Raw genomic sequence first — 24,093 nt, 5'->3', positions numbered from 1 at the left:
ATACAGGAGTAATGAAATTTGGTGGCTAGTAATCCGTTAAGGAGGCCATAGATATTAGAGAGGGAGAGGTAAAGAAAGAGAATATGGGAGAATCTGGAGTTGAATTAAATGGAAGACGTCAAGCCTATATATATTGGCAATTACAACAATAATTAATTTGAATTTCACCGTATATTTGTTACACCGGCCCAGGAGGGGCCGGCTGGACCGGTCCAACCGGGACCGGTCCGGGTCTACTCGCGGCGGAACCGCACGAAACAGGCGGAACCGAGCGCAAGCGGCGAAGCCGACGGGGGCCAGGGAGGATTTTTGGGAGGGAAATTTTGAATGCGAGGGGCTGTTTAGACATTTTGTAAAACTCCTTTAGGGTTAATTAGGAGGTTAGAAGGAGGAGGGGGGATTATGTTGCATTTGGATGAGTTTTGAGATCTAGGGTGTGGTGTTCTTGGACTCTTGGCTTTGCCGGAGATAGTGGGAGAGTTTTTCCTTCCTCTCTAATTGAAGGAAAGTTGTATCTTGCAAGTGCTTTTCCTTTCTTATTGGAATACAAGTGTTTGCCTTGATTTTCTACAAGTTTCTTCTCGGATTTCCACTGTTTTTGCTGTTTTTTCCGCTGTAAATAGCAGTTTTGCTCTTCTTTTCGTACTAATCTTGGTTAGGTTTGCTTGCGAACTCAAGTATTACCTTAGGGTTACTTGCGAACTCAAGTATTTCCTATCAATATTCTCTTGAAATAACTCTATAAAATGATGAACAACTACATCCTTCTTAAACAAACCCATAAAGGATTATTTTCACTTTAAAATTCAAAATACAAATTTATCCAACATTTCCTTAAAATTAAAAAACCATACTTATCTTCACATCCTTTTCGTCATCTGATGGCCCATATTTTCTATTTCTCGATCATGATTGATTCAACCTCACCAGTATCATCATCGCCACCATTGATACTTTCATCAAGAGGTCGGCCATTCAAAATTCAACAATTATAATCCATTTGATTTTTTTATGATTTGATGCCCGTTTTATACAAACAATCAAGATTTAATTGATTATCCACTAGTTCTGATTCATAGATTCGTTTTTGCGATGATTTCTCTCCTACGAATTTTCTTGTCGATGCAGTTAGTAAGTGCCCATTTGTCTATGCCTTATAGTGGTTATCTTCTTGAGGAGGATGTCGAACTCCACTAGCTTATTTTTTCAAGTCCTTCAAAATTCAATAAGAAATGAAGTTTCCTATGCTACTGTAGACTGTAAGCAATCACAACTGCAGGTCTTAATACTGATAGTTAGTTGAGAGGATGACCGATACCCCCTGATTAGTTGTTGCTTCAAGATGACATTTTGTTTTCTTTTCTCATAAACATGTAGTAAACCAGAGTTTTTTCTTCTCTTTGGCTAAGCAGACTATCGCTGAGGCAGTTGGAGACTGGTACTTCGAAAGAGGAGTGGTGATGGAAATTGATTGCCCATATCCTTGCAATCCCACATGCTTTAATTTGGAATTCATCTGAAGCAGGTCTTATTGAAAACTTTTAGGTAATGCGCTTTTGCCACTCTTTCTTGCTATAATTTACATGAAGAAAGCAACATTTAGGTTTTGTTTGGAACAATTTTCTTATTATTTTTAAAATCAACATTAAGTACCAGTTACATTGCAAATAGAATTTTTGTTTTTGTTTTGTATGGATGCTAATTATTCTAGTTGGTGAATATTTAAAAAATTATTGTCAAATTAAATGTGGCCAATATCAAATTTATGATTTGATTTTCAACATTCTTAAAAAGAAAATATTGTTTATGTTGTTCAAAGTTGTATACTGTACTGTCAGATATATAAAAATAAATATAACAGTAATAGAGAAATAAATACATAAAAATTATTGAAAAATATGTAATTATTTTTTTAAAAAATTTGTACTGTAGACACAATGATTCAAATAAAAGAAAAATATCATTCCAAACTCAACTATTACATTCACGCATTCAATATCATTTTTATTTTTCATTTCTTTTAAAAATAATGAAAAATTTTATCCAAATTAATCTACATTTTGGCCAGTTAAAAATGAATTTCAATAGAAATAAATTTAAAGTTTTAATATTAATAAAATAAATCATATTTTTCATTTTAAAATTTAAAGTGAAAATCATAATATACGTTTAATAGTCGTACTAATCAAACTTCTATGAGGAAAACATTATTCGATGTGGACTCTGGATATAGCTTTACATGTGGACTCCAATAAAGTGCCGCCTGTGCTTTCCCGACGACCTGGCCGGGACCACGCGAAATTGAAAAGAAACGCTCCATTTTTTAGTGTTTATGATATTCGTCACCTGAGATAGGATATTTTCTTAGAAGAGAGCTGAAAAAGATAAGTGAGGAAGAGACTGAAGATAGATAGAAACCGGTTTGGAGGATGTCAAATATTGCGAGGAGATGTAAGACATTATGCAAGAGACGCAAAACGTCCATGAAGATTTACTGCAGCAAACTACGGGATATAAGTCAGGGATATTATCGGTAAATTTTAAACTCTGAAGAGGTTTTACTATTTTTCATTTGAAAATATAGATATTTTAATGGTTTAGGGTGTATTGTTCTAATTTGTTTTGCTCCTTCAAATTTATATTACTCTGCACATTCTTAGTTGCAAGTTTGGATTCTATGTGCAATTTTAGATAAAGACATAATTTGATATGTATTACTGTTGTGTATTACCACTTGTGTGTACCTCTGTGTACCTCTTTTGTGTACATATGCGTTATGCTTCTGTGTGTCGCATCTTTGTATCTCTGTGTACCTTTGTATACCGTTGTTGTGTACCCGTGTACCTCTGCCGTGTACTGATGTGTACTGCTGATTTTTGTGTACTGCCATGTTTATATCAGAATGTTAAAAATATTTTTTTTGTGCACATGATGTTTATAACTCTGAGAATGAAGCATATAATATATATTATCATTATGCTCATAATCCTAGTTTTAGTGTTCACAAAGAACATCGCAATTACTGACACAATTCAAAAAAATAAGATCGAATGACTTTGTCTGTTTGAAAGTTAGATTTAAAAAGGGTGTTGACTTAAATTCCTAATCAAAATATCGAAAATTAAATACCAGAATCGAGTATCCTGTTATGATTAGATTTTCAATGGATGAAGATGGAGTCTGGACGGTGCAAAAATGTGTAGAGCGACAATTACAAATTAGCTAGGCCGGAAAGTCAACATCTACTTAGATCATATAAAAATATTAGTATTGAGAAAACATCATTTCTTAAATCAATGACAAAAATTGGGATAAGGATCATTGATGTATTTACCTACCTAGCCGATGAAGTAGGAGGTGTAGAAAATGTTGGATTCTTTTAAAAGGATACATATAATTATATTCAGAAAGAGAAAAGAGTGAATATTGAGAATGAGGACACTAATTTCCTAATTAAACTATTTAATGATGACTAGTTGATGAAAACTTATTTACATGGGACATCCAAACTGATGAGGATGATTGATTGTTGAATTTTTTTTAGGTTGATGGATTGGGGAGAATATATTATGAATGCTTGATAATTTTTTATACTAGCTATAGGCTTAACAAAAATAATTTAGCTTGTACACCCTTTGTTGGAGTTAATAATTATTGACAAAATATTTTATTAGGGATGTCATTTTTATCGAATGGGACAATTGAATCGTTACCTGATTATTTAGAACATTTTTACAAATAATGAGTGATAAACATCTCATAACAATATTTACTAATCAGGACCATGCAATGGTTAGGGCAACAGAAATTGCATTACCTCAGATATGACATAGGATGTGCCAATGGCACATTAACAAGAAGCCTTCATCCAAGGTGTGTTGCTTCAATAACAACAATAAAATCATATGCCTTACGAAAGTGTGATTCTGAGGAGTTTGAGAGAAACTGAGCTGAAATGATTACTGAAGGGGACCTCCATAGCCATGATTGGTTGAAGGAGCTTTATAGAATCAGGAACAAGTGGTCAACATCATTCAATAATAATTATTTTAATTTTGACATTCTTTCAACACAACGTAGCAAGTCCACTAATAATGTGTGTCATGACATTTCCAAGCTAACTAGTTCTATAACTGATTGTTTTCTAGATTTAGAGAAGATGATGATGACTTTGTGTCGGAATGAACATGATGAAGAATTCATATGCAGCTAGTCTGAGATAGTACCTTTAATAAAAAGTGGCCTAATACTAAAGCAAGCTGCCCGATTTTATTCAAGAAAATTGCATACATTTTTTTTGAAGAAGAGTTTTTACGGGGTGTGGGTGGAATGTGTATAGATCAAGCGTCAAGTGACTCATCTACGTTTTTTCGTCAAAAGCATTGAGAAGATTGATCAGTTGAACTATTGGACTGTTTATTTTGATGCAAAAGAGTGTACCATTTAATGCAGCTGTGAGAAGACAGTTAGATGTAGTTAATATTCCTTCGAAATACATATTGTTGAGATGATAAGCCAGAGCTAAGAAAGATATTTATGCTGCTCGGACGTTCACTAGTATGGGAAAGAAGGCGAACCCATCTCAGGATGAATTAATTTGTATGATATTCAAAAATCATCTTAGCAGATTTGCATATCAAATTAGCATATGAGCACACGGGAATGAGGAAGCAAAACAGTATATGTTGGCTGCAATGATTGACATGGCTAAAAATGTCAACTTGATCCTGGATGGAAAGAAAAATAATGACAAGTTTGTTGGAAACAGAGTAGGTGGTGGGTTTAAAAGATGAAAGCCCCACTCAAGTGCAGGCCTAAAGACATCTCTAATGTAAGATTGAAGAGTCACTGAGAGAGGAAAAAATATAAGAAAATGAAAGCTGCAGATCAGGCCACTCCTACAACAAAATAGTGTGCAACTAAAGAACTAGTTAGTCAGGTAAAGTTCACAAACAAATCATAATGCTTTACAGATGAGTACATTCTCCATTTATTAACTAGCCAGCTGACACCTCAATATATAAGAATGATGACGGGAATAATTGAATCAGAGAAACATGGATGATGTGTAATTTTTTTAATTTGAAATTATAATTTGTACTACAAAAATTCATTATATATTTCAAAAAATTATTGTAAAATTACATTGTGTATCGTAATATTCATTGTAAATTCATTGTAAAATTTCATTTTTTGCTATTGTCACCTTTGCTAAGTTCCTCGGGGTACCGCTGGGTACTGCTAAGTACTGTTGGGTACTGATGAAGTTCATGTGCTGCGTTATGATATTTATGGTGGGTAGTTGTCGAAGTTTAGCTATTTTATGGTTTGTTGTAACATTTATGATGGTTGGTTGTAACTTTTAAGCTATTTATGGTTGTTAGCTGAAGCATTTGTGCTATTTAAGGTGTATTACTCGTTCTCTCCAGCAGCTGTGTACCTTTGTAAGCTTTTCGATTATGATCTATTGATTTGAGTTGCAGAACTTGGCCTAAGTTAAGTGTTGCAGAGATGAGGATGCTCAGGTGGATGGGTGGCTTTACCCTTAGAGATAGGATACGAAATGAGCATAAACGTGAAAAGGTTGGAGTAGCTCTAGTGGAAGATAAGATTAGAGAGAGTCGACTTAGATGGTTTGGTCACATAAAACGGCGCCTTCTGATGACCATGTTAGGAAAGTAGATGTATTAGATTTGACTTATGTTAAGAAAGATAGAGGTAGAAATAAAAATACTTTGTTAGAAAATATTAGAAATGATATTTCTATATTAGATTTAAATGAGAATTTGACTTTTAACTGGACACAATGGAGAAAAAAATATTCATATAGCCGACCCCACAATGGGACAAAGGCTTGATGTTGTTGTTGTTGATTTGAGTTGCAAGACTTGGCATGAAGACATTTGAGCTGCCAAGGCCGAATAACATTTGCTGTACTAAGGCCCTAAAAGGCATTTGCTCTTCAAGGCCGAGAGGCATTCCCTCCTCCGAACTCTGACAGGATTGCAACCCTTTGGAAATTGACAGAGTAATATAGGAGAAGCAATCCTGTAATGTGAACTAAGTGTCATACAAGACGAAGTGCTACACTATAGGAGCCACCTCTTGAAACCTGTATGGGACAAAGTGTTATGTGCGAGAGTCACCATTTGAACTTATAGGGGCTATCTCTAGAATCTTATCTGACTGGTGGATGATTCTAGGATAAAGATACTGACGATGACGTCAGTTATTTAACTGGAGGAAATTGTGAAACACCTTAAATACAAAGAAGCTAAATTCTTAAACATCGAGGCGCATTTTGATGTAATGGTCGGAAATTCATTAAGAAATTGTACAATTAAGTGTGCTCTTCCTGGAAAAATCTTGGGATGGGTGACCTCCTGAGAAGTTACATCAACATGACAAAACTGAGAGGCTGTTAGGCCAAAACAAACAATATATCAATAATTAAGAGTTTACACTGTTATATATCCTCCCTGAATCCCTCAGCGATGGTTTTGTTCAGTAACTTTACACTGTTAGGCATTGTCGGCTTTGCCTTTAGCTTTGAAGTACATAAAATTTCAGGGATCTAAGTACCACTACCCTTCTCTGCTAGAGGAGATCAATGCAGAGTTTGGTGGGGACTGGTACTTCGACAGTGAGATGAATTTCCATATCATCCCTCCAACGCAGAAAAGGCTTATTAATGAATTTAAGAGCTCTGGCATTTCTCAATCACAATTTTTAGGTTTCAGCGTCAGATTTAACACCTGTGCTGTAAGTAAATTGTCTGATTGCACTAAGTGCAATTAGCCATTCTGGTCATTCGAGTAAGTCTGGATGGTCAGGATTCAGTGTTTGCGAATCAAAATGAATTTGTTTACCAGGAAAGCTAACCGTAAAACATGTGTGGTTAGCTTTATATCTCGAGAGGATTTTATATCAATATCAGTAGACTTACTGAACAAAACTAGATTCTGTTCTATTTTTAATTTTGTAAGGCATCCTCCCTAAATTACAGGTTTTAGACTACGTTTGAGACGGTTTTCTTTCTGTTTCTAAAAGTAAATTTTTAGTACAAAAGAAAGCCGCTTTAAAAACAGTAAGAAAATCATTCCAAATGAGGACTGCTTTTTTTTTTTGCTTTTTAAAATAGCTTTCTAGTTAAAAATTTATTAAATTTGAAATTTTTGTACTAGAAATTCGTTTTAAAAAGCATGAAAGCTACGAAGTCTTACCAAGCATGCGCATCATTTCCTGCCCACTGCTTTCTTTGTTTCCCTGACTGTGTTATCATAAAAATTTTAGGGCATAATACGCCCACCAACATGTTGACATCATTTCCTATTTAGATCATTATTGTCTCTGCTGATTACTTAAGTGCAGAATTTATGATAAATTTTATGTGTACTCGTTTGCAAAATCTAAATAAGAAAAAAAGAAGAAGAAAACAGAGGTCTCTAAAATTTCAGTTTTGTTTTTGCCTTCAATCTAATAAGTATTTGTTATAATACCTTTATAAATTACTTAAAGGATAAATCTGCATCAAAAGAATACAATGACTAGGTGTTCACAGGACATTTTGACACAAAATTACCATTTTGTCTTTTTTTTTTTAATATTATTTATTTATTTTTTGTTCTTTATTTGATTTGAAATAAAATGAGCGCAAATATTTTAAATACAAGGATTTTGAATATAGTAATTGTTGCGTCCTGGAGTATTCGCGACGGTAGAGAAATATAAACTTTTAAGTCTTAGCATTGTACAAAAATTTGGAACACAATCAAATAAGAGAGAGGGTGTGTAACATTTATAAGACACCAAGATTTTTACGTGGAAAACTCCTGAAAAGGGGGAAAAATCACGGGGCCTGGCCTAGTATGAATGAATCCACTAGTATTATAGTTGATTACAAAGGAGGTCCTTCCTCAGGGGAAGGCCTTAGCTTGATGTGCATCTTATAGAGTACATTACATGGTGATAATACAAAGCATAATTGTTTATGTATTTGTTTGGTATGAAGGACTGTAGTCGGTGTGCAACGTAAGTCGGAAGGACTGTAGTTGGCGGGCGGCAGAGGTCGGAAGGACCGTAGTCGACGGGTGATGTAAGTCTGAAGGATCGTAGTCGGTGGGCGACAAAGGTTGGAAGAATTGTAGTTGGCGGATGACGTAAGTCTGAAGAACCGTAGTCGGCGGGCGACGGAGGTCGGAAGGACTGTAGTCAGTGGGCGACATAAGTCTGAAGGACCATAGTCAGCGGGCGACTGAGGTTGGAAGACTGTAGTCGGTGGGCGACATAAGTCTGAAGGACCATAGTCGGCGAGCGACTTAGGTCGGAAGAACCGTTGTCTGACGACGAAGTTCAGAAAGACAGCGTCTAGTAGAAGACCATCAATGGACAGAAATCCAACATCAGATAGATGTCTGGTTAATGTCCTACAATTGGCAGAAGTCCAGCGTCAGGTAGAAATTTGGAGACGAACGGAGGTCCGACATCGGGTAAAAATTTGACGCTAGTTGGAGGCCGAGGAGAATTCTAACTTTATATGGTATTCAGGCATAACTCCGGCGTCACTTGGAGGTCGGACGGAATTCTGGCGTCACTTGGAGGTTGGGCGGAATTACGGCATTACTTGGACATAATTCCGGCGACGGTGGTCGAGGAGTTCTTCCCTCCTATCATTCTTCTCTTCTCTTGCTTCCCCTTGCTTTCGCCTTACTTTGGCTCTCCTCCTTCCTCTTTCTCAAGAGAAATGATGGGCTATTTATAGATTTTTGAGGATGACATGACCCGTAAATAGGAGGATCAAGGACAAAGGTGGAGTGGTTCGGATGGACTGTCGATATTGAATCCCTTGGTTGTGGACCATTTGTTAGACATTTGAAGGTCTTAATGATATCGGAATTCGGCGATCTTGGGCTTGTTGGATTCGTCTCGCCGAGCCGTTCGATTCGAATATAAGCATGTTATATTTGCAAGCCGTTTGGTAATCCAAATTATGGATTGAACCTTCCGAATGTGCTTCAGGCCTTTGATTAGATCCATTTGGACTCGGATTGAGTCGGATTTGGTGTCGTTGGGTTTGTATTTCCGAGATGATCAGTTTGACTGTAAGTTTGCTAAAATCAGAGTTCAGATGGTCCCAAGTTTAATTCTTGAAGTTTCCAACTTGATTTTTGATAATATATCATTAATGTTTAGTTGAAAGTAAAAAAAAAATACACGATAAAATTTAAGAGTATTCCGGTTTTATCATTTAGTTAAAATGTGGTTTATTTAAAATTATTAGGTTAATATTTCAGTTGGGATGGCTTTTTTATTACTTCTTAAAACAATTTTTCAGTATAAAAATTTTATTTTTTATGCGAATAAATTATTTTAAGAAGTAATAAAAAAATCATTCTAAATAAAATTTAATTGTAACATTTTGACTGATTTTAACAAGGGAGCACCTTTTAAGTCACCAGTACATAAACGCTATTATTCTGTCGACAAATCTCATCTTCAAGTTCAGATCCACAAAAGAAACTTTTACCAGAGAAAGTTCCTTCCCAGCTCCCTTCTCCTACTGATCATGACGCCTGCATTCCAAACAAAAAGAAATATAACTGATGAGGAACATCATGAAGCATGCCAAAGTATCAGGCGAACAAAGCACATAAATGGATTAATGGCCCACAAAAAGGTAACAAAGCTTAGGCTTCATTTGAGACAGTTTTCTTTTTGCTTTTCAAAACCGTTTTCTTGTACACAAAATTTTTGAATTTGAAAATTTTGTACTATAAAGCCGTTTTAGAAGGCAGTACGAAAGTTCGTTTGAAACTACTTTTTTACTGCTTTTTAAAATAATTTTTAAGTACAAAATTTTAAATTTTTTACTAAAAAATTTAATTAAAAAGCAGTAAGAAAGTCATCTCAAAATGAAGTCTTAATGATAATAAGTTAAAGAGAGATTTATTGGGATGTCAAGAGATGATTAAAGGTCATTAAGGATCATGATGATGATGGATAACAAGAGAGCAAAATCATGGAGTAATGTGAGGATAGAAGCATGGGCATGCAGGTCTTTTATAATGATGTAAACACATTAAAACATGTTAGAACTTAATGAGTAGACTTATGTTGTTCTATAAAGATACAGCAAAGCCCCCCTCGAGTTATCAATGAAAACCATCATGCTTTGGTCCCATTTTACATGATTCATGACCATTATTTAGTTAATAAAGGTCATTTATTTACTTATTCATGTCATTTATGTAAAGCAAAGACATAATTTACTTTAAAGTACATTTGAGATAATTTTTTTATAATTTTATGTTGTAGAGTATTATAATACTTTTGTTGTGTCCTGAAATATTCGCAGCGGTAGAGAAATATAAAATTTAACGTCTTAATTTTGTACGAAGATCCAGCATGCATACAGATAAAACAGAGGGTGTTGCATTCGTACTAGACACTAGAGTTTTTATGTGGAAACCCCTAATGATTATAACAATTAAAAAAAGTATTTTTCCAAAAAAAAAAAGTGAAGTTTAAGGAAATCAGATGTCTGCAGAAGAGAAAGAAGACAGATAGAGGAAGGCAGGGCATTGCAAAGTGAAGTTTCCATCTATGGTCATGGAAATAAAAAAGCTGTAAAAGAACTCTGTTCAAGCTTTTTCTTTAGGCTTACTTCCAATGTTTCTTTTCAATATTTCACTCTTTATGATTCTGAAAATAAGTAACACTGAAGTAAAGACAACAGTAATGATCAAACATATTTCCATCTATTTGTAGCTTTTTCTTTCCTAACAAATTGGTATTGAATTCCACCAGTCTTAGATTGTGATCCTAAGAAGTTTGGCAATACTTGGTGGGCTTTGCTGCTTACAGTCATTTACTTGTATGGCTTTGATTTAGCATACATCAAAGTTTGCATTTAGTTTTGATAACTAAAGATTTCTTTGCATAGATTCTAATTTTTCCATCAAATTAGTTTATTTGTTATCTTGCTTGTATATTTAACTCTTTAATGTTAATTCCCTCAAATCTTCTTAAGGTGTTATAAAAAGTTGCTTTACTTCCAGAACTTGATAGATCACAGAGAAAGCCCAAAAGAAATACAAGGAAAAACAGACTTTTATTCAGATATCTTACATTAAGTCCAAGCGTAAAGGTACATAATAGGGAAAAAAAAAAAAAAAACATATAAGCTTCTACAATATCCCAAAAGTCAGAATTTATTCCAGATGGAACTGACAAAGCAAATATATTAGCCAACATGAAGGACTTGAACTCTTCAGAAAAATGGAGGAAGAAACACCCATCGTTTGGGATATTTTGGCCTTCCATCTTTACCATCAAACAACTGCAAGCAGAATATCAGTATTCAAAATCAGGAACAAATTAATTCGAGCACTTGTAAAATATTAATCAAAATAAAAGAGTGAAGCTCACCTTGTTCAGTCTCCGGTGCTTTGCGATAGACCAGTTATACATGAAATAAGAACCAACAGTAAGAAACAAATAACCGGCTAATGTTTGTGTTGCAATGTTGAAACCAAGCCATTGATAGATCTCTGTTGTGTAGTTTGCACAAGTCGCAATGTTGAACAAGAATCCCTGAGGTATTTGATAACCTCCAACACCATCAGAACTTCTCAGTTGTTTCAGAATAATGTGGCAATATAAGTTTGAGAATTGGCAAATTAAGCCAAAAGTAAAACCAATCTTCCATTGCAGTTCACTAACAGGAGAGTAAAGTGGGTGGTTCACATTGTAAGCAATGCAAGCAGCAAAAGTCCAGTAGTAAGAACAGTTTCTGTAGACATTGGAGATTGGTGAGGTAGCATGGCTGAATCTATGAACAAAGAAAGTCTCCATGATGCGTTTGAAGTAGTGGAAGGACCAGTAATACAAGGCGTAGGTCTGAACGAGATGCTTTTCTTTCCATTCCTCGTAACCAAGGTACTTGTAGACTGGGAAGAAGTAGAAGATTGGGTATATGAGTAGGGGGCCTAAGTATTCCCAGAAGAAGAGGGTCCTGTAGGACACCTGAGGTCCCAAATCCTTGAACACTACAGTTATCAAATTTTCATTTCCATCTGTGTAATCTATAAGTTTCTTTTTCGGATTGAGGATAACTGGTTTTCCATCAACTCCAAATTTTGAAGGGAGGGTAAGCCGTTGCCGAGCAGGATAGAACTTCGTAGCTGCACCATATAATAAACGATGAGACAATTTTTTTTTTTTTTACTCTCGAAGAACAATCATGATTAGGGAATCAAAACGTGAATGAATCACATCTGTATTATAATAAGTCTTTGATTTTGAAAATATTTTAAACTATCAAAATAAACTATCTGATTCTCTAAAATAGGCAATGGACAACCATCAGTTCCTCTAACTTTTTTTGTTCTATTACATTGGCAAGAAGACAAAGTCATGGTCCCACCAATTACACCGCCCGGTCCGATCTGATTTTTAAAAAATTGATTATAAATATATAGTAAAGAATATGTTCTATATTATTTTTGCCATAAGAAATACTCCATCACAGAAATTTCATTATTCATTTGATTTCCAACCAAGCCAAATCAAACCAGGATAAGTCATATCAAAGTTGGCTAGTTTGTCATAGTTTCTTGGAGGAAAACTACATCATATACTGAAACAAAATAAAAAAATAAAGATTTTTTTTTTTTCTAAAAAAAGCACAGTACAATTACAGGTTTTTAATTAAAAGAAAAATCTTTTTCATTTGTATTTAAATATCTTCTAGTTTTAATCATTTATCTTCTAAATTTTATTATTTTCTCTTCTTATTCCAATAGAAACTAAACATTTATAAAGGGGAGCATAACTTCATAAGAACAACAATCAAAAGACAAGTTGCATCACTTACTACGTGAGTAAATTGCCTGCTGCAGATCGCTCACCATTGCCTGTAACCAAATATGCCACTTTTAGATTCAGATACTTGAACAACAAATAAAAAAAGCATACAGAACATATATTTTCTCCTAGAAGAAGAAGAAGAAGAAGAAGAAGAAGATGCAACAATCTTACTGACGAATCGAGCTCCACACCCCCCTTGACGAGCTCCTTGCCATTGCGTGTAGTCACACTGACCTTCATTTCAACTCTAAGATGCGAAGCAGAACCAAATTCCTTTAAGGAGCAAAAGGTCGAATACCTTTCGCTCAGGTCACCCTTCTTCCTTAACTGAGCTGAACAGAAGAAGTCTGAATCAGAAAGCTTGCTGCTATAGCACGATAACTTCCTCTCGCATTCCAACTACTTTTATAACCTCTACTTGTTGACGATGATACAGACGTTCTTCTACAACGTGTTAGATTTGTCTTACTCCAAATCATATGGCCGTCGAAGAAGAATAAGTTGTGTTGAACACTAGAGTTCGGACAAAATTTTTTTTTATACAAAATAAAATTTTAATTTATTTAATTAAAAAATACTTTAAAAAGTAATAAAAAATCGTCTTAAATAAAATATTAATTATTGAAGTACATATATATATATGAGAGATATTTCAATCATTTTCATATTTAAATGATTAAAGTTTTATTTTTAAGTATTTAGATAAGATTGAAATTGAAAAAAAAAAAAGAATTATTATTTTAAATTTCAAGTATTCAAATATAGAGAGCAGAGGTTTAAAAGTGTGAAGATAAATTAAGATAATGATAAAAATAAAAATCAACTTAGTTGATGAATATTAGAGCACTAATCTTGAAATGATAAATTAAAATAATAGTGAAGGTTAAGGTAGCCATGCACGTGACATCTACTAAGCTTGAGGAGAGGTTTGGCTTTGATTTTTTCATAGAAGTTTTGAGTACGGCATTTAATTTAAAAATGATTTATATAATAAAATAAAATAAATTAAAATAAAGAGCATAGAGGCTGAAGTCTAGACTAGAAATAGGAGGTGTCAAGTCAAGTAGACCAAATTATTCGATTTGGACCCAATTTAAAAATTTGAGTTCGAATTGACTCATTTATAATAAATAGATCTTGATCAGGCTTAAGTTGACCAACAAATTTAATTTTGACACAAAAGTAATTATATTATTTTTTCTTAAATTTTTTGCTTATTGCTTTATTTTTAATTATTAATCAATTAATATAAATTTTATAATTAACAAATTATAAGAAGTTTTAATAAAATGTATAATCAGATCGAGTTTAGGCCATCTGGGTTGCAATTTGTTCTATGTTTGGATCCAACTTTTTGACACATTTATTTTATGGGTTAAGTTATGATTTATTAGATTCAGATCAAATTAATTTACAGTGGCATTCAAAACTAACACGTTAAACAGTTTTCACAACCGTAGTCAGAAGTTCTCAGAACAATTATTACGTCCGGTGACCGGACGTAGCTCTACGTGCGGTCACCACTGAGTTACTGGGTATTTGCTCGGTATTGGTAGGTATTGCTTGACAATAACGAGAAACACCGCTCCGTGAAGACCAATACCGAGTAATACCGAGCAATACCGAGTTAAAAAAAACTCGGTATTGCTCTGTATTACTTGGTATTGCTCGATATTGTTCGGTATTTGTCTTCACATAATGATATTTCTCGTTATTGCCGAGCAAAATCGACAAATACGTGATTTTGTGCATGCTACGTGGCGTGATCTCAGGGCCGGCCGAACGTAGCTCTACGTCCGGTCACCGGACCAAATAAAAGTTCCTCAATTGAAACACCTTGAATTGTGCTATCTAAAATTTTATATACAATTTTAATTTGAAATTTAATCTTCTTTTGAGAGTTTCACAGAAAATTATTTATAATTTTGAATGATTTACTCTCCGAATACAGTTTTGATTGCAATTTAATTTTCCTCTTTTTGATTAGTTTAAAAAAATTTGAATTTGCAATTGATATATTACCTTTAATATTAATATTTATTAGTAAATCGTTAAGTTTTTAATAATTATCAATATAGCATCTTATTTTTTAGTGCTTATTAATGAAACCCCTTTTAGCTCTTATCAATAAAACACTTTTGTTAATTACTGTTAAAATGAAAGTATATTTGATATTTCATTAACACATGAAAAAATTCAATTTTTGATGTCACAAAATTTATCTTGATCAGGTACGAATCTCGAGACATAATTGAATTAGAAACTTTCAAAATTAAATTTGGAGCGACACCAAAATCAACTAATCCATGTCCAAATGGGCTCAAATTAAGCTAGGGCTTAAAGCATATTTGGAAGCAGTGGCGGAGCCAGAAAATATATCTAGGGGGGCCTAATTTTTTTTATTATATTATTATTTTTCTTCAATTTTTTACATCCAGACTTAGGACCAATATAATCAATATTAAAAATGATAAAACTTTGTTAGTGAATTAGTTTATTTTTTTCCTTCACAAAATGACTTCGATCATCAAATCACACGATTTCTACTAGAACATGTTTAATATATTAACTAAATACGTGATATTAAAAATCTCATTTCAAAAAAAAAAAAATCATAAAATCTCTTTAAGATCGAATCAATATAGGATTAAGCTAATATCAATCAAGAAAAAAAATGTAAATGAATAGGAAATTAAATTGGGAGTGATTTGAATGGATGACCGATGTTAAATTTCTTGATCGTGGACTGTTTATTGGGCATTTAAATGTCTTAGTGATATCATAATTTGACGATCTTGGGCTCGTTGGATTCGTCTTGTCTAGCCGCTCGATTCGACTATAAGCATGTTATGTTTGGAAACCATTTGGTAATCCAAGTTATGGTTTGAACCTTCCAAATATGCTTCGGGTCTTTGATTTGGAGTCATTTGGGTTCGGATTGAGTTGAATTTGGTGTCGTTAGGTTTGTGTTTTTGAGACGTTCAGTTCGACTGTAAGTTTACTAAAATCGGAGTTCATATGGTCTCTAATTAATTTTTGAAGTTATCAACTTAATTTTGTATTGAGATTAAAAAAAAATCAATTTTTTTAGGGGGGGCACGTGCCCCCCCTTGCCCCCCCTCCCTCCGCCCATGTTTGGAAGCTTCACAACATTTATTTGATCACCAAATAATTTTCAAATTAGACATGCTTATAGTCAAATCGAGTGTCTCGATGGGACAAATCCAACGAGCCAAAGATAACTCAATTCTAATATCATTAAGTCACTTAAATGCTAAATAAATATTTCATGATCAAAGAAATCAATATAGAGTGTAGGATTAAGTGTTTTGAATTCCAGTTCAAATTGCCGCCGACAGCGACCATCGCCACCGACGATTGACATTAGAAATCATTACCATCTCCATAATCTAACAAGATTTAAGTTTACTATTGGGTATATATGTTCTCCTCTGAACATCTTCTTTCTAAAATCCTTATTGGGTGTTGCATCCTAAAATGTTCATGGTGATAGAGAAATATAAAGTTTAACGTCTTAGCTTTGTACGAAGTTCCAGCACACAATTAAATAAAAAAGATGGGTGTAGTATTCATAAGAGACACCAGAGTTTTTACGTGAAAACCCTTGAAAAGGGGAAAAAATCACATGTCCTTCCAATTTGAATGAATCCACTAGTGCTGACATGCTTTTTTGGTCAGTAGGACAATAGTCGACTAGCGATGTAATTTAGAAGGATCGTAGTCGGGTGATGGAGGTCGGAAATAATGTAGTTAATCGATGTTGGTTTAAAGGATCGTTGTTGGCGGGTGAAGAAGGTCGATAAGACTATAGTCGGGTATCGGTGGTCGGAAGGACCATAGTCGGCAAACGGCCAAGGTTGGAAGGACTCTAGTCGACAGGCGACGGAGGTCAGAAAGACTGTAGTCTGGTGACGGTGGTCAAAAGGACAGTAGTCGAAGAGAGACGGAGGTCAAAAAGACCGTAGTCAGACGATAGTGGTTGGAAGGACTATAACCGAATAATGGTGATTGGGAAGGACCTTAGTCGGAGGGCGACATAGGTCGAGTAGATCTTAGTCTGATGAAAATGGTTGAAAGGATCATAGTCGGTTGGCAACAGAGGTAAAAAATATTGTAGTTGGGCAATGATGGCTGAAAAGACCATCGTTGGTGGGTGACGGAGGTTGAAAATATCATAGTTTGGTGACAATGATCGAAAAAATGTAGTCAGGGATCAATAATGGTCAGAAAGATAGTAGTTGTGTGACGGTGATCTGAAGTACTATAATCAGATGACGGTGGTTGGAAGGACCATAGTCGGCGGGCGATAGAGGTCGAAAAGACCATAGTCGGGCGATGATGATTGGAATGATCATACTTAGATGATGGTGGTAAAAAATTCTAATAGGATGAAAGTGATCAGAAGGATTGTAGTTGGCAGAATGGATGTTAAAAAGATCGTAGTCGGGTCACGGTGTTCAGGAGGACCGTTTTCAACAGGCGACGGAGGACGAAAAGATCATAATCGGGTGATAGTGATCAGAAGGATGCTAGTCTGGTGATGGTGGTAGATTGTAGTCAGATGATGGTGGTCGGAAGGACCATAGGCGGCTGACAATACAGGTCGAAAAGACCATATTTGGGTGTCAATGAATGGAAAGACCTTAATTGGTTGGCGATGGAGGTCAAAAAGAGCATAGTCCACCGATAGTGTTTGAAAGAGCCATCATTGGATCATGGTGGTTAGAAGGCCATAATTGGCGGGCGATGGAGGTCAGAAAAACTGTAGTCGAGTGACGATGGTTTAAAGGAACGTAGTTGGTAGATGACAGAGGTTGAAAAGATCGTAGTCGGATGAAGGTGGTCGGAAAGACCATAGTTAGTGGGCGATGAAGGTCGAAAATATCATAGTTGATTATCATAAGGACTATAGTCGGCGGGTTACAGAGGTCGAAAAGACCATAGTCGATTGTTGGAAAGGATCGTAATCAACAAGCAACACAGGCCGGAAGGACCTTATTCGGACAACAGTGGTTAGAAAAACTATAGTTGATGGGCGATGGAGGTCAGAAAGACCATAGTCATGTGACAGTGGTGAAAATGACCGTAGTCGGGTGACCCTGGTCAGGGTGACCGTGGTATGGAGATGTTGGTTGAAAAGACAATCGTCGGTGGGAGATGGAGGTCAGAAAGATCATAATTGGGCTGCGGTGATCAGAAAGACCATAGTTCATGGGAGATGGAGGTCAGAAAGACTATAGTTGAGTGACAATGGTCGGCAGGATCGTAGTTGGTGGGTGACGGAGGTTGGAAAGGCTAATTTGGTGACAGTGATCGGAAGGAGGTTGGAAAGACCTTAGTCGGGTGAAATGGTCGGAAGGATCGTAGTCGATCATCAATGTAGTTAAAAAAGATTGTAGTCGAGCAATGGTGGTTGAAAGGACTGTAGTCTTTGGGTGACATATGTTTGAAGGAAATCCAGTAACAATCGGTGGTAGGGCATAAGTCTAATGACAAATGGTTGTCAAGCGGAAGTCCGACAAAAATCTAGCTATGGTCAGTAGTCGGGCGTAAATTTGGTATCAATTGGTGGTCAAGAGGAAATCCGACGATAATCAGTGGCCGGGCGTAAGTCGGGCCATAGTTGGTGGCTTGGTGAAAATCCGGCAATAGTAGGTGGACGAGCGGCGGTCGAGGAGGAGCTTGGTGGCAAGAAAGATCGCATATTTTTCTTCATCCCTTCTCTTCTTTTGCCTTGAAATTCATGCCCAATCATAAAAAAATTATTGATGTTATATCATTGGGAAAATGGGATCGAAAATCAAGTCCTGTTGTCGGGTGTTACCTTTCTCTTTATTGACATTTGATTTATGTAATTTTCCTCAGAGAAAATCAGACGTTTGTCCCCCCTCTTCTTCAACGATGAAAAAAGGAAGATTCTTGTATCACTTACTACACAATAGATTTTTCAATTGGGCAAGCCCCGTTGTTTTTTCACTTTTTCTATTTTCCACGTATAAAATATGGTCTTACTACTTTCATATGTCCGTGCTGAATTTTGTATAATGCTAAGACATAAAATATATACTCTACCAACTCAAAATTTTCTATAATGGAATAGTTTTATAGTTATGGAACAACTATTTTTGGTAAAACCTATAAGAAATTTCCATGACACTTTAAATATAATATGAATTAATCTTAATAAATAGAATCAGATTAATTCTTCCATAAAAAAATTATTTAAAATTAACCAGAAAATTTAAAATTAACAATATTTTTGGATTTTTTTATATAATATCAATAAAAAATCATGGGAAGCAAATTAGCTAAAATAAATATGATTTATTACAAAATGTTTAATGTAATAATTTCAACCTGTAATTTTATTACTCTTTGTTATGAATATATTCGGATCTTCCCACAGCTGAAAGTTGTAGCATGCAGCAGAAAACCAGAAATCTTCTCCGACGTGTTCAACAAGCCAGAAATCTGAACAGCTCCAGCGTATTCAACAAGTGATCAGATATTTGAATTCCTCCTGCTTATTCAAAAGAAGCCAGAAATCTTTTACCGGAATTTCCAACGAATACCAATATATCTCCAAGAACTGAGAGAGAGAGAGAGAGAGAGAGGAAGAAATTAGTTCATATAACCCTCTCTTGGTTTTTCTCGCTCGGCTTCTCACGCTTCAAAGAAGAATAGCATTCCCATTCTTTTTATATACAACAGCAAAATTAATCTTGAGGAAATAAGAACTTCAGAAAATTTAGTCAAAATATGGACTACACAATAAAACATTTAGTTAAGTAAAAAGTTTTGTATAAAATAACACATTTAGTTAAGTAAAAAGCTTTGTATTGTGATTAGGAGTGGCTTAGTGGTTTAAGATTTATGATTAAGGGTTGCATGCATTGATAAAAAAATGAGAATTTTGATATTCTATAATAGCCAACAATAACAACGTACAATAAATTTTTATCCCACTATTAGGAATTAATTACGTGAATCATTTTTCTCTATTATTATAGGAAAATCGTTCATTACCAGTAGAAATTTCCGGCAAATATGTCCAACTATTGACGGTTTTTAAAATTTCCGACAGTTTTTTCGGCGGTTAAAACTCCGCCGGAACAAATCGTGTAGGAAAGTAACACCGACATAATCGTCGGTAATTCCAGTGGTCACTTGAACACCGAAAATGCCGACGGCATTAAGTGAATTTTCTGTAGTATATTATATCTTTTTAAGAGACTATTTCTCATGCATATAAATAAATAAATAAATAAAACTCAAAAAATCATGATCAAAGTTTTTATTTGAATGGATTTGAAAGATATTAAATTTCTTTTATGATGAATGTAAAATAAATTTTGATTATTTTATTATTATTATTATTATGGCACTTAAAGGAAACAATATTGAAATAATTCAAATTGTTTAGTTGAAGGTTTATAGATTCAAGCTGTATGATTTTTATTCAATAAGGTATAGGAAAATCGTTCATTACCAGTAGAATTTTCTGACAGATGTGTCCAACTATTGACGGATTTTAAAATTTCCGATAGTTTTTTCGGCGGTTAAAACTCCGCCGGAACAAATCGTGTAGGAAAGCTAGTAACACCGACATAATCGTTGGTAATTCCGGTGGTCACTTGAACGCCGGAAATGACGCCGGCATTGAGTGAATTTTCTGTAGTATATTGTATCTTTTTAAGAGTATTTCTCATGCATATAAATAAATAAATAAAAAATTCAAAAAATCACGATCAAAGTTTTTATTTGAATGGATTTGAAAAATATTAAATTTATTTTACGATGAACGTAAAATAAATTTTGATTAATTTTTTATTTATTATTATGGCACTTAAAGGAAACAATATTGAATAATTCAAATTGTTTAGTTGAAGGTTTATAGATTCAAGCTATATGATTTTTATTCAATAAGGGTTGCATATATAAGAATAAGACAGTAGTTAATCTAGCTTTTATGTTGCTTGATCACACTAAGATTCATGTTGACCAATCGGTCAAAGACATTAATATCGAGATTACAGCATAATTAGTCACCCAATATATATCATCATAATCACCAATCTCAAAGTCATCAGTTTAGACTAAGATGTTCTATACAAAACTCCAAAGGGAGTAATATTTGGCCTAAGGGGTTTTATGGGTGCATCCATCATCACAAATGACATAATGGTTCAACTAAGGTCTCATAATCAGTCTTATATATTGAACTCAAATTTATCTTGTGGAAATCACCAAGCCTAGCTTACTAGTTACTAGAGAGAGAGAGAGAGAGAGAGAGAGAGAGAGAGAGAGAGAGAGAGAGAGAGAGAGAGAGAGAGAGAGAGAGAGAGAGTGAGAGGCTTAAATAGACATGCGAACTCCATGCAACTTAGCTAATGTGACCCATGCATGCAAACTCCATGTGACCCATGTGAACATCATGCATCATAATTAATATGATCCAGGACCGTTAGGCGCCTACACTAATTGATCTTCAATTTCTATCTCTTTTATGAGGCTGTGAAGAACAAAATAATTAATGAAAATGTTAAAAATATACCTATGGACTATTTATTAGGGATCATGTTAATCCTAAATTATATAGTATATACAATATAGTCTATTGATTACTTTAATATTTCAAAATAATCTATTAACTCCTCAATTGTGACAAAAAATAATTGAATAGATTGATTATATTGAATTATATTTATGTGAATATATTAAACTGAATATGTATAGCATGAGCACCGAGGATTATTTTTACCCTTTTCTCAAAGAATTCATACTCCACTACTAGGGGGTGCAAATGCAGGGAGTGTTCAAGTCGAGCTCGGATGCCAAATGCCAAGCTCGAGCTCGAGCTTGAACTCGAATCGAGCTCAAAAGATGAGCTTGAGCTCAACTCATCTCATGAAACAAGTCAAGTCGAGTGGCTTGTCAGCTCCTTCCCGAGCTCAGTTGTCCAGTGTCATCCCAAGCTGCGAGCTCCGTCGTTTCTTCCTTTGTCATCCCGTCGTTCTTCGATCTCCGTCGTTCGTTGTTGCGTCGAGTTCCATCGAGCTCCATCGTTCGTCGTCCCATCAAGCTCCGTCAAAGCCATGAGCTCGTTGTTCCGACCAGGCTAGTCACACTAGCAGCTCGCAAGCTCTGAGCCCCCAACCTCCATCGTCGTTGAGCTCCGTCGTTTTGATTTTTCCGCCCGGCTATCAAGTTGTCCTCTCGCTCGCCCAAACCAAAGGTTTGATTTTCCCACCCGGTCACCTCCGCGAGCTGCTCGTCGAGCCGATGAGTCCAGCAAACGTCTGTTCGGCTCGAGCTCGATAAGCCGCCAAGCTTGAAATCATTTTCGAGCTTGATAAGCTCGACTCGTCGAGTTTGTTACCGAGTCAAGTCCGAGACGGCTCACAAGTCGGCTTGACTTGGATACAGCCGTATGCACGGCTATAGCAAATTTGGATACCTTGGGATTTGTGTCAAGGAGGTCTATTCTATTTCAGCCCGTTGCTTGCCGATTATCTCACAAATAAAACTCAAAGATGCTGATTTCTGTTCTCAATCATTCGCACATTTGGGCCCTCCATTCCATCCTTCCTCCAACAACCTCAATGGAGAATCCCCTGCAATCATAGACGAGTTTAGGAGGAGAAATCATGAGTTTTCTCAGGCAACGAAACCCCTCTTTTTGGTAATGCAACATAAGAATTTGAATGAAAAAATAACGATTTATATCTTTCCCTCACTGACTATTCCTCCTGGATATTTAAAGGTTTTGAATAAGCGAAAGCGAAAAAAACCGACAACTTTCTAATGGATTAGCTAAAATCTATCTGAAAATTGAGCTTACGAACAGTTTCAGCTGATTCTTAAATTTGTTGTGCTATCTTTATTCAAAAAACTTGTTTTGGCGAGTTAAAGGCTTGGTTTGTAATAGTTTTTTAATTTCTTTCTAAAGCAACTATTTAGTGCAATTTTTTTTTAATAAAATTTACTTTAAGAAGCAACAGTAAAAACGCCTTCCCAGACGAAAGCAAAAACTACTTGCATTCTCTCCTTTAGGGGGAATGGTAAGCGATTCTCAATGCTTCCCGTATAGGTTTGTTCTGAAAGACTTAGGCTTCGTTTGAGACGACTTTTTTTACTGATTATTAAAACAACTTTTTAGTATAAATATTTTAATTTTTCTACTAAAAAGTCCTCTGATGCAGTGCACCTCTAGTATTCGAGCTCATACAACTACCTATATAGCCAGCTCATATTAGTACATGACTCCTCTTATGTTTTAGTTCCATTATCTACTAACTGCTTTTGTCTTTTTGCTACTTTAGTACTTGGGAATTTATTCCCACTTTTTGCTTGCTGATAGTTATTTAGAAAAGAGGTAAGAAGACCTCATACATAGAGAAGAAGCGGTAAAGAAATACACAGAAGAAATATATCTCAGTTTTACAGAGGAATTATATTCCTTGTTCTTGCTTGTCTTGTTTCAATATTTTCTTGCAGGTTTCTAGATCCCTTGGTGCAATTAGCACATCAAGTTGGTATCAGAGCAGATCTTCCTGGCGAGGCAATGGCAGACGGAAACCCTCGCAATACGCCGGATGCAGATCGGAGAGTGGAGGCCCTGTGGAGGGAACAAACCAAACTGGCTTGGCAGCTGGACGAGCTTAATACCAGCTTCAATAGATTCGCTGTGGAGGTTCGGTAAGCACTTCAGGCGGATAGGGGACGGTGTGAGACCTCGTTCCTTTGCTGTAGCTGTATCTGCTGGGAAAAGTGAATTTTTCCCAGGATCGGCCGGGACGATAGTGAGATCGTCCAGGCCGATCTGCACTGTAGAAAATATCGTCCTGAGAATAGTTCTGGGAGTCGTCCAGGACGATCAATTTTGGTCTGATCGTCCCGGGACGATGTGGCGATCGGCCGGGCCGATCCCACTAATGATATAAGAAAATGAGCTCGTTTTGAGGAGAGAGAAAACATTTTATTTTATAAAAATCAGATATTTTGAGGAGAGAGAAAAGGGCGGAAAAGCAAAGAGAAGTCCGATTTCGAGGCCCGCGGAGCGATTTTCGTCGTTCGTTTGCTGTTGGATATTTTGTTGTCCGCTGTATAAGGATTCCGAACCTACTTCTGTTTTCAGAGATTTTTGAGATTTTGCAAAATGGTGCTCAAGATTTGTGTTTTTGTAAGTGATTTTTCGTACCCGGT

At 35.4% G+C, this 24,093-nt stretch overlaps 2 protein-coding genes across 6 annotated transcripts in view; one reads left to right on the top strand and one right to left on the bottom strand.

Annotated features, from left to right (window-relative positions):
• The window catches only part of LOC110115850 (pectin acetylesterase 5), a 34,904-nt gene extending 23,670 nt beyond the window's left edge, over positions 1–11,234 (top strand). For 2 of the 5 annotated variants that reach the window (XM_020849235.2, XM_020849240.2), the window contains exon 12: positions 1,413–1,692. In XM_020849235.2, coding sequence (XP_020704894.1) covers positions 1,413–1,520 — 108 coding nt within the window. In that variant the 3' untranslated portion in view covers positions 1,521–1,692. Of the gene's footprint in view, positions 1–1,412; positions 1,693–2,368; positions 3,044–11,057 lie in introns of those variants that run through there. The other 3 variants (XM_028693542.1, XM_020849239.2, XM_020849238.2) reach the window with 3 other exon arrangements.
• Positions 11,092–13,367, bottom strand: LOC110115851 (very-long-chain enoyl-CoA reductase-like). Its single transcript, XM_020849241.2, has 4 exons — positions 13,039–13,367; positions 12,875–12,914; positions 11,428–12,182; positions 11,092–11,338 (listed from the first exon to the last, which is right to left on the bottom strand). The coding sequence occupies exons 1-4, from the start codon at positions 13,105–13,107 to the stop codon at positions 11,270–11,272; spliced, it is 933 nt and encodes a 310-aa protein (XP_020704900.1). The 5' UTR covers positions 13,108–13,367; the 3' UTR covers positions 11,092–11,269.
• Positions 13,368–24,093: the final 10,726 nt, after the last annotated feature.

This window comes from Dendrobium catenatum, unplaced genomic scaffold (assembly GCF_001605985.2).
Source record: "Dendrobium catenatum unplaced genomic scaffold, ASM160598v2 fragScaff_scaffold_315, whole genome shotgun sequence".
NCBI lineage: Eukaryota > Viridiplantae > Streptophyta > Magnoliopsida > Asparagales > Orchidaceae > Dendrobium > Dendrobium catenatum.
The sequence above is the reverse complement of the archived record's forward strand: the minus strand, read 5'-3'. Positions and strand labels throughout refer to the sequence as shown.